This window comes from Ananas comosus, linkage group 15 (genome assembly GCF_001540865.1).
Source record: "Ananas comosus cultivar F153 linkage group 15, ASM154086v1, whole genome shotgun sequence".
Classification (NCBI taxonomy): Eukaryota; Viridiplantae; Streptophyta; class Magnoliopsida; order Poales; family Bromeliaceae; genus Ananas; species Ananas comosus.
This window is the reverse complement of record NC_033635.1, coordinates 2,201,762-2,212,735: the sequence shown is the minus strand read 5'-3', so window position 1 is coordinate 2,212,735 and position 10,974 is coordinate 2,201,762. Positions and strand designations below refer to the sequence as shown.

At 36.0% G+C, this 10,974-nt stretch overlaps 1 protein-coding gene across 1 annotated transcript; it reads left to right on the top strand.

The window, feature by feature from the left end:
• On the top strand, positions 397-9,012 carry LOC109721140 (phosphoinositide phosphatase SAC2-like). The gene is made up of 16 exons (XM_020248570.1): positions 397-923; positions 1,436-1,640; positions 1,753-1,918; positions 2,597-2,819; positions 3,567-3,643; positions 3,772-3,959; positions 4,053-4,150; positions 4,297-4,430; positions 4,538-4,651; positions 5,062-5,506; positions 5,894-6,015; positions 6,187-6,297; positions 6,408-6,602; positions 7,353-7,508; positions 7,921-8,029; positions 8,539-9,012. Exons 1-16 carry the CDS (start codon positions 858-860, stop codon positions 8,647-8,649), a joined length of 2,520 nt encoding a protein of 839 aa, XP_020104159.1. The 5' UTR covers positions 397-857; the 3' UTR covers positions 8,650-9,012.

The following is a 10,974-nucleotide window of genomic DNA, read 5'->3' as shown; positions in this document are numbered from 1 at the left end:
CGAGAAAAAAAAAAAAACTAAAAAAAAAAGAAAAAAGATAACAATAAAAACAATCAACAGATAACTCAGTTTAACAAAAGTCCCTCCACTTTCTTATCGACTTCTCAATACGTCCGACTACGAAAAGAGGGTCAGCGTAGTAGTTTTTAAAAATTACATTATTTCTTTCCTTTTAGACTAGACTAGTTGGAAAAAAATTTTAAAAATTTTTTTAAAAAAAATTGTGTAAAAAGATTAAAAACATTAAGGGCTTTTTAAATATTTTTTTAATAACCAGGTACCTATACAGAAAATTGGCATATTTCTATGTTCACTCGTGAACCATAACCAATTTTATTTTACTTTATTTATATATTTACGGCCTATTTTTTTTTAGAAAAATAATTATTCGTCATTTCGCCATTGCGTGGGGTTTTTGTGGACAGAGGCGTCGGCTACGCTCTGTGGTCGCCGATCGTTCTCCCGTCGCCTCCCCCATTTCGATCCCTTTCCCTCTTTTTAATCCCTTCTCCTCTTCTTATCTGCTCCTTCTCTTCTAAGAGATCCTAATCTAGGGTTTTTTCTCCTATTTTCCACCTATTTTTTGAGGTTGTTTTTGAGGAAAAGTGGGGTAAGATTTGAATTCTTTCCTTTTTCTCGCTCCTCGGACCTTATTTGATCCCCAAAAAGGGAACTTTTGGCGAGAGATCACAAGGTAGGGGCTTTTTTGCCTCTTTTGCTCTCTTTTTGCTTCTTCGTATGATCGTAGAGGGATTGGAGAGGGAGAAGCCATGCTATATCTGAAGCAGCCGCTGAGGAGCTGCTGATTTGGTTGGGAATTCGACTTCGTAGGCCGAGGAGCTTGGGATCCGGATCGGATGGAGGCGGAGAGCGGCTTTGGTGGCGGATTTCTTCAGAAGTTTCGGCTTTACGAGACGCGATCGGTGAGGAATCGCCTCTTTGTGTTCAATTTCGATCCCTTCATATATGTTTTCGGATGTTTTGTCCGTTTGATCTTGTAAAAATGCGGCCTTTTGTGGGTTTTGTCGGTTCTCGTGCTTCTCTCCGGTTATTGGATCTATCATTAGTAATTAAAGCAACGAAAGGATAGATCTTTTCTTCGGATTATTCAAAAAATTAGGATCTTACAGTTGATTATAGGTAAGAAGAAATTACCAGTTTGATCACTAAGGGTTCTCAAGTTACTTGTATATCTGTTGATTATCTTACTCTATAATCTGGTGATAGCTGTTTCTTGATGTCCTCTTTATTAGTTTTAATTTTCTTTTCATGATAATCATTCCTCTATGGTTTATGTAATCTGCAGTATGCTTTTTGGTTATGTCATAGACAGTTCATTTCTCCCTTCGTGACAACTACTGCGACGTTTGCACAATTCATTTCATTTTTTCTGGTTAACACGTCGGATTCTTATTTCGGTTCCATTGTTTTGCAGAAATTTTATATGATTGGAAGAGACAAGAGTAGAACACACTACAGAGTTTTGACAATCGATAGATTGGAACCTTCTGAATTGAGTATCCGGGAGGACCCTACGATGTATTCCGAAGTTGAATGTTACGACTTACTGATGAGAATACATGATGGGAACAGGGCAACTGGAGGACTAAAATTTGTTACCAAATGCTATGGAATTGTTGGTCAGTTGAATTCAGCTTTAAAGGAAACTACATGATTATGTCTTATAATAATTGGATGATCTCTCTGGAAATTCTCATATTGAAGTATTTTTGCACTTTTTCTTGTTCTCAGGTTTTGTCAAGTTCCTGGGTCCTTACTACATGCTACTCATCACTAAGAGAAGGAAAATTGGTACAATTTGTGGCCATGTTGTATATACTGTCTCCAAGAGCGAGATTATCACAATTCCAAGTCCTACCATCCGGTCCAATATGGCATATTCTAAGGATGAGAACAGGTCTTTTGTCCATTCTGCATGTAAAAATTGTGTAATGTCCGGTGTACTTCTAATGAAGGCCATAATCAGTACTAAACTTGAAACTTGCTGTCCTTTTGTGTTGTGGGGTTTAATAGTATTGAACTTATATTCCTTTTTAGGAATTAATCATCTAAATTGTAGTGGACTTATATTTCTGTTATATTATTACACCATAGTGGCTGTAATTTTGCTGGCAGTGTACTTATTTAGGACCTCAATTTCTGTTGCGTGTAATTATTTTCGCGAGTTAGATATCTTCCAGTTCCTCATCCAGTTCCTTATGCGGTTTAGTCTCTGTTATCGATAGGTGCAATTTAATGTGAATCGATATTATCTGTAAGTCTTTGCAATTTCTTTCAACTAGATAATTCTCTAAGGATTTCTGATTATTTCCAAGTCACCATGGTTTCTTGGGAATCCACATGCCAGATCAGTTACTTCTAATGTACCGAGGTAACTTTCTTGCAGTTTGAGGTTGTTGAAATATGTTCGTTTGGTACGAGGTATACAGAGAGGTTCAGGTTTCTTATGTCCTTCCACAGTAGAACTTGTTGGTTGGATAATCGAATAATACTTTCGTTTCAGTTTCTTGTTGCTTTACTTTATTGCTTCTTTTCAAAAAGATTCATGTAAATTCTGTGTTTTTTGGTGTCATAGATACAAGAGGCTGCTGTGCACGGTGGATCTTGCAAAAGATTTCTTCTTCAGCTACTCATACAACATCATGCGCAGTCTTCAGAAGAACATATGCGAAAAGAAGACGGGGCCAGCTCTTTATGAAACAATGTTTGTTTGGAATGAGTTTTTGACACGCGGAATACGAAACAATCTCAAAAATACAGATTGGACAGTTGCCTTAGTCTTTGGTTTCTTCAAACAGGTGAAATTTTGTGTTTCTTCAAAGAAGTGAAATTTTTAGTGGTGCTTTTGTGATGTATGTGGATATTGGAATTTCTTTTTATTTGCTAATCTTCTAGTTTACATTTTCTCTTTTTAGATTCGTAAGTGAAATGTTACTAGACAAGATACTAATTCTTCTATCAAGAGCACTCCATTTGGAACCTTTATGTGCTGCTTTTTTTTTAATTCATCTACACTAGACATGCATCAAACCTAAAGTTACAAGTTTCTTGCGTAGTTGTCATTAGAGGCAGCAATACTTGCTTCTTAATTGTGCAATATGTTTTCTGACTGCTGTTACTTATTTTTCAGTCTTCCAGCAATTGTCTTGCAAGACCTAACTGTGGCCTTGTTCTGGAGAATAGAAATTGGGTGGCATGTTTGAGATTGAGTGTTTGAATTTTTGCCTAGTACCTGCATACAGGGCTGCATCGTGGACTAACATTTTTAGTGTCTAAACTAAATCTGATATGTTGGACTGTCGATAATAGTGCGTGCCTTTTGACAACAATAGTTGTGTAAATACTTGTTTGCTACTGGATAAACTCTTGTAGGAGGAAACTAGTCTGTCAAATTTCTACCAGCGGTAGTGTTCCAGTCTGCTTTGTTCCTTTCATTTTTTTTTAAAATTTTGGTCATTTTTCAGTTTCCTTTCATAATTATTTTCCTTTTTTTTGGCTTGACGTTTGTTTCATCCTATATTTACACATTTATTTTGTATATTCAGTCAAAACTTTCGATATCTGGAAAGGATTTTTGGTTGACTCTCATTGCTAGGCGCTCGCGTCATTTTGCTGGAACCAGGTTACTATGTCATCATTTTTTCAAAAAAAAGTAGATGATTTTCCTCAATATTAACGCAGAAATGTCATAATAAAGATGGTTTTATTTCTAATTATCATATTTTATATTTCTTCTCTTTCCTGGGGCAGGTTTCTGAAACGTGGTGTTAATGAGAAAGGTAGAGTTGCCAATGATGTTGAAACAGAACAGATTGTGTTCGAAGACACAGATGAAGAAATTCCACCACAGATTGCCTCTGTTGTACAAAACAGGGGTTCGATACCCCTTTTCTGGTCCCAGGAAACTTCGCGCCTTAATATTCGGCCTGATATTATATGTAAGTCACAGGTAGTTGGTACTTTCCTAATGATATGCCTTTGAAATTTTCGTTCTGATAACCATTTCCCTATTTTCTCTTTCAATATTTCAGTGCAGAAAAAGGATCCGAACTATGAAGCGACCCGGCTTCACTTTGACAATTTAGCAAAGAGATATGGCAACCCAATAATTATTTTGAACTTAATTAAGGTTGGCTTATATAGACTGTTGCTTATTCTTTTGTAGCTTATGCAGAGATATAGATATATAGATATAATATTTTCAGATTTTGTGCTCCTTTACACTTTTAGTAATCTGCGCTTATTATTTTCTGTTCTGTCATTTATTCTATTCAGACACGTGAGAAGAAGCCTCGTGAATCTCTGCTCTGTGCAGAGTTTGCAAGTGCAATTCATTTTATAAACAAGGATTTATCGAGTGACGCTCGCTTGAGGTTTTTGCACTGGGATCTGAATAAGCATTCGCGAAGGTGATGAGTTGTGCATCTTTTGCTGGACATCTCTCATCAATATTGTTGTTATTTTGAAGTAACTGGCTACTGACATGCTTCTAACTTTACGTGAAAAATACATCCAGGAAAGATACAAACGTACTGGCATTGTTGGGCAAAGTGGCGGCATACGCATTGGAACTAACAGACTTTTTTCATTGTCAGATCGCTCCAGATCCGAAAACTCTCAATACTTTAAGGTGGCTTTTCCTTTTTATATTTACTGAAGTTCTTAGAAAAGCAAATGCCATACTATTTTGTTTTGTTTTTTGTTTTTTTACCTCACACTACTATCTAACCAATCTAAACATTATTATTAATGATTCTTTACCACATCTATACCAGATGTTCTTTTCTTTTTTAAGATTACATGATAATACATACTACAGTCACTGAACTTCAAGAGTTGAAGGTTTTATGTATTTAAATCACATCTTCGGATCTTCAATTGGTATAGTAGTTCATTGAACAACATCATTATTCTTTTAATACAAAAACATGCTCGATATTTTTTTTTTTGTACTTTTGGTTAAAATATGAAGAATTGTTCCCACTTTCTCCTGCTGCTTACAGTTAACAATATGGATGATTTTCATGTGTTGCGTTACAGAGAGCAAGAAACTGTCGACAAGTCATGCGATGCTTGCAATAAAACAGATGATGTTGTGGTACCTACCGATGGGTGTAGTGAAGATAAAGAAGAGAATGTTGAGACACATAAAGGATGTGATACGGAAAATAGTGATGAGAACTTTGATGAACTTGATGATACTGAGGAGATTGAAGTTATGAGTGATGGGAATTGTTTGGTCAAACCACTAATGTTTCAAAAAGGAGTCCTCAGAACAAATTGCATAGACTGCTTGGACCGCACGAATGTCGCACAGTATGCCTACGGTTTAGCTGCGCTTGGTCGTCAGCTTCATGCCTTGGGACTTATAGATGTTCCTAAAATTGGTTTAGATTCTCCATTGGCTGATGAATTAATGCATTTCTATGAGAGGATGGGTGATACACTTGCTCTGCAGTATGGTGGTTCTGCTGCTCACAATAAGGTATATAGCAGTAATGTATTTGTCATGATTTGCATCGAAGTTGTCACCTATTCGATATTCTGTACATCATCAGTCACATGATAGAGGGCTTACTTTGGTCTTACCTTTCATATGTCCATAGTGTAGCTTGGATGTTTAGGAAGTTCTTCGGTGCTGACGCATTGTAATTTTATGGTTCTCCTTGATTCTAAGAGGTACATTAGGCTCCCATGATATGAAACGTGACTTGGAGATAGAATTGTTATTGGGTAGTATATGTATCTATTGTTAATACTTGTTTCTGAATGGCCTCTATTCATTCAAGTGTTCCTACAAATTATGCATCCTCGCAGACATCTTTATCTTTTGAGACCATTTATTTAATATACATTTGGTGGTGCCATATAGATATTCTCTGAAAGAAGAGGTCAATGGAAGGCAGCGACACAGTCTCAAGAGTTTATCCGGACTCTTCAGCGTTACTATAGCAATGCCTATATGGATGCTGAAAAACAGGATGCTATAAATGTGTAAGTATTTATCAAATTTATCATGCAAATTAGCTATATTACAAACAAATAATCATCTGTTCAATTTCTTCCTTATGAGTAAATTTTTTTTTGCTTTTTTTTGTTTTTTTTCTTTTTNACAACTTACACTCTGTTTACCTGGATTTGTATTTTTTTTTTTAAATTATGAAGGTTCTTGGGGCACTTCCAACCCCAACAGGGTAGACCAGCACTGTGGGAGTTAGATTCAGACCAACACTACAACATTGGAAGGCGAGGAACCCTAACTGATGAAAGTGCCAGGTATTTACACCTGAGTTCTTGACTTCATATAGAAATTCTAGTTTTCCAAATGTCTTAGGTGCATATAAATGTGAAATCTTGTGGTGAACAACCTGCTTCCCTATAAACAGGTCATTTATCAAAAGGTCACTGTCAGATGGCAATATTCTGTGTGAAAGCAACACTCCCGCGCCTGCCTGTAACTTGGGACAAAGAGAAACTCTCAACTCAGCTGTACCTTCAAGACTACCACAACCAGAGGATATCACAGGTCTTTCTGATTCAGCACCAGAAATTTCTGCGTGCGATAGTGCCTTATATTCAAGGTTGATCTCTTCAGTCATCGCTGTTTCATTCATTTGCCTAGCTATTGTATTCCAGTCAAATTTGTTCTTTTGGACCTATTATATTAGTTATGTGGATCGCGAATTCAACTTTATTTAACTCCAAAGTATATACCTTGGTTCACAAACTCCCAGTGTCCTTTTTCTTCTCATATATGCCAGAATTAAATGTATTCTCATAGGACTTCTTTTTATGCAGTCTATTGTCCCTCCACATCTATTGTTCTTTTTTTTTTCCTTTTCTTGTTGAACTAAGATTCAATGGCCTTTCGGAATGTGGTGATAAATTGTGCCTGGTCCTTTATTAGTCGGAGTTTTAGCTATTCCAAAGTCCTACCTATTCCAGCTTTCCAGTACAGTATCTTCGCTTGCTGAGGTGATTATCACATCCAGAATAAAATGATTTAGTGGCCACATAGATGCATTTGTAAACATTTTGTCGTGCACCGCAGACAAATATAAAAATGCCCATTTGATGAACAAAATTGATTTGCTGAAAACTATATCCATTCATCCAACAGGCCCTAAATGTCTTGTTCCGAAATATTTATAACTTGTTGTTTGTGCTATGTAGGTTTTATCTATCCTTTTCTCTCTTATAACTTGTTGTTTGCGTTATGTAGGTTTTATGCTAATGTAAAAATTGTAGTTAATCTTTAGCAGAGGTCAATATGGGAAACTAGCTGTTGCTTTTCCATGGAATTATAGTCTGATTATGCTTCTATTCTACAGGTATATTCCAACGATATCTCGCAGGCAATTATTTCCAGATAGTCGGTATTGTTGTATAACTGAATTAGGATCAGACGAATCAAGCTGTTCAAATTTTTTGGATCTTGATTGGCTGTCATCTTCTGGGAATTCGTGCGAGGAGGAAATAAACGAAAGGTACTGAGTTGCTACTTTTGTGATAAGAGGTGATGGCATATGTGTAGACATATTTTCTGATTAGGTGTGCCTACCATGTCTTGTACTAGGAAAAATCGTGAAGTAGCATTTAAATGTTTCAATAGTGTCATATGAAAACCTTTATTACTAAAATATTTTGGCCCATCCACTCCACTTCTAAACTTAGATTTTGTCTTCGTAACCTGTTAGTTTAGTTTTCTCGGATAAAAAAAAAGCTAGAACAAGTGTCAATAGTTGGCAACTATTCAAAGTTCAATCCAATTATAATCAACTTTCTACATGATATTGTAAACCATGATCAGTAATACTGTTGTACTAATGTTCTACATTTAGCAATGAATCAGTTTGACTCAATTTTGGGTTGCTTTTGTGTTGACCTTCTCTCTTACAGGTCCTCGCTCATTAATTCACCTGTTCTGATTCGCTCCGCGGAAAATGTCATTAATGTTGTCAGTGCTGAAACAGCTGGAACTTTAACTGGAGAAGGGTCTTCCATGAAGGTCGTATTTTCTTTTCCTCTTCCCCTCTTTCTGAGACTTTTCACATATTGAGTGATCGATCTTTATGTCTACCCAATAAAAGTAGCAAAGCCATCATGTAGGAGTGTGTTTGATGTTTTTTTTTAAAAAAAAAAAAAAAAAAAATCAACCAACAAAGCTACCAAATTTCGTGAATTTGAGACAGCGTGCAGGGTATTGCGATGTTGCCACTTTGCGGCTGTATGTAAACTGATGACCTCGTGAGAGAGCCTATACATGGTTCCTGTGCGAGCCCTAGCGAAGTTTGCATTGCATCATCTGTACCCGACGGCTCTGGTCGGGACTTACCTGCATTCTGTAGTTTGGCTGATGACTTTGCGGGAAACAAACATGCCTTAGATCCTAGTGCTTGCCAACCTAATAGATTCATATCCTTAAACGTTTTTGTCTCGCAGAAATCTTGTTAATTTTAGTTGTTTGTTTACGGCATCATCCATCTCTTAAGGTGGTCTTTTCTTTTCGCTCGCCAGGTTCAAGAGGAAACAGATAGGCAAATGCCGCGTGATGCTGCTTCGAGTTCCAAAGAATTTTCCGACAGCTTTGCAAGTTGGGTTGCAAATGGAGGCACACTTTGCTATTAACGCGCGATTTCTTCCATCTTCACAACTCCTGGAGAATTTTCGCCTCTTTGGAAGCTTCTTCAATCCAAAATGGATAGGAGGACGGACCCCGGAAGGGAGGGGGGAGAGGCGGTCGGGAGCAGGTACGACGACTCACTTCTAAGATATCATCCTCGTCACTCACCATTATCAATTCGGCGTCAACGGATGCAGCTGATAGAAATATCTGATTACTGCGGTTCAAGTCGCGGTCGGCTGATAAAAACAGCTTTTAAAAAATACACATCCAATTCTTTTGCAAGACAAGATCTTCATCTCCTTCAATGAAACCTATATATTCTCTTGTAAATATTAATATATTTATAACATCTTTTACTTGCTTTATTCTTGTCGTTAATTTGAGATATAAAATACCGGCCGTTTGTTTGTAGCGCAATTGGCTAAAAATTTGATGGTTGGTACTTGAGAACAAAGCTGAATTGCGTTATATTTTTTGTTAAGTTCATTTCTAAACAAATGAACGAAACAGATAGCTTGCCATCATTCTCTCGAACCACCAGAAAATGAACTACTCATCGTGAGTGCTTACGTAATGATCAGCCTTATATGCTACTTGATTTGACGTTTTGTAGAAATTGTCACGTCCCGTCTTATCCCACAATGGAAGCTCTCGCAGATGCGTGTACAGATCCGCTGAACGGAAGCATACTAAAATTCAGTACATTACAGAAATAAATTTAGTTATAAATATGAAGTAACTAAGTTTCGAACTTAGTTCAATTGAAAGTAACATTCAATCTAAAATTCACTTCTCACACGTGGTCCAAGTAAACATGCCCGGATTACAAGCTTATCCACAGATTCTCCAAGTTTTTGTTTTTTTTGTTTTTTAATTTTCCGTGTAGAGTCATTTAACACTCATGGGCCGACCTAAGATTTAAAACCCGCGTGTTACATGTTTCCTAATTTTAAAGTATTTCTTATTCAGCATCCGTACCTTCTTAGTTCGGACCTGTAAACATTCCCAATTCAAAGCAATTTTTGACCGAAATACACTTCCTTCGCTTACACGCAAACCGAAGCAAATTTATATAAAAAATATCTTACAACTCTCTCTCTCTCTCTCTCTCTCTCTCTCTCTCTCTCTCTCTCTCTCTCTATATATATATATATACTACTGTATCAAAAGTACAGAAAATTTGATGCTTTGGATTTTTTGTTTCTTAGATTAAGAATTGTATGATTGGAATGATTACGGTCTCCCTTAAAACTGAGTAGTATCTCTATGGTTGAGTGGATAGGGTAATAGTATTAATCTAAAGGTTAAAAATAATTAAAGGGGCTGATCTAAAGGCCAAAAAATCGAAAGCACTAGATATTTTATACTTCCGATAGTATAGTAATTCTATTCATATATATGTATATATATATGTAGTTAGGCTCCTATGTTTTCAAAAGTACGGAGACCTCCGTGCTAGTAAGTTGTTTTTGTTTTCGATGATGGGACATTCGATTCGGCGATCGGTTTCGTTAAACTTGATTTACGGTATTGGAACTATCTAGAAACCAAATTTTATAATTTTTGACTTCGTTTGTCTAGTGAACGAGTGGCATCAAAATGAACGGCTGAAAATAAAAATCTCATAAAAAACAGTGATAAAATACTCAAATTTCAAATCGGAAGTATTGATTTTACTATTGATGTTAAGTAGAATTTTTTAGTAAATTTTTATATAATTTGAATACTTCTACACCATTGAACTTAAAAACGTGCCACATTGGCCGTTAAAATAATCATTTTTGAGATCTTTTGATTGCTTGGTAAATGATGTTAAAAAATTATAAAATTTAGTTTCTAGATAGTTTCAATGGGGTAGATTATACATAACGGAGCCGATTGTCGAATCGGATGTTCTATTATCGAAAACAACTTACAACTACGGAAGTTTTCGCGGAGCTCCTATTAAAGATCGTTTAAACTTTAGGTCTTTTACAAAAGAAGACACTTGAACATTTAATTTTGGCAATTAAATTTTTTGAATTTTATCAGTAGTTAAAAAGGCTACTATTCGAAAGTAAAATTATTAATTATTTAATCATTTTGGCCGCTTGTATTGAATATAAACTTGCAAAGCTCTAAAGCGCAAGAAAATTTATATTTTGAATTCTAGTACAAGGGAAAAGTAATAAAAGATAGAAATATATATATGTCCATACTATTCTTCAATTCATATGCTCAATTATTACAACTAGGTGGGAAAAAACGGAACTTTTTTATCTTCTAAAGCTTTACAAGATTAAATTAGCAAATTCGCTTGAGAACAGTGCTTTGGTGACGATTTTTCA

Excerpts from the sequence above, each read along its gene's own strand:
- LOC109721140 (XM_020248570.1), top strand. The coding sequence starts at position 858 with ATGGAGGCGGAGAGCGGCTTTGGTGGCGGATTTCTTCAGAAGTTTCGG. Across the intron at positions 4,652-5,061 it reads AAAACTCTCAATACTTTAAG|AGAGCAAGAAACTGTCGACA; the intron begins GTGGCTTTTCCT and ends GTTGCGTTACAG. Across the intron at positions 7,509-7,920 it reads GAGGAGGAAATAAACGAAAG|GTCCTCGCTCATTAATTCAC; the intron begins GTACTGAGTTGC and ends TCTCTCTTACAG.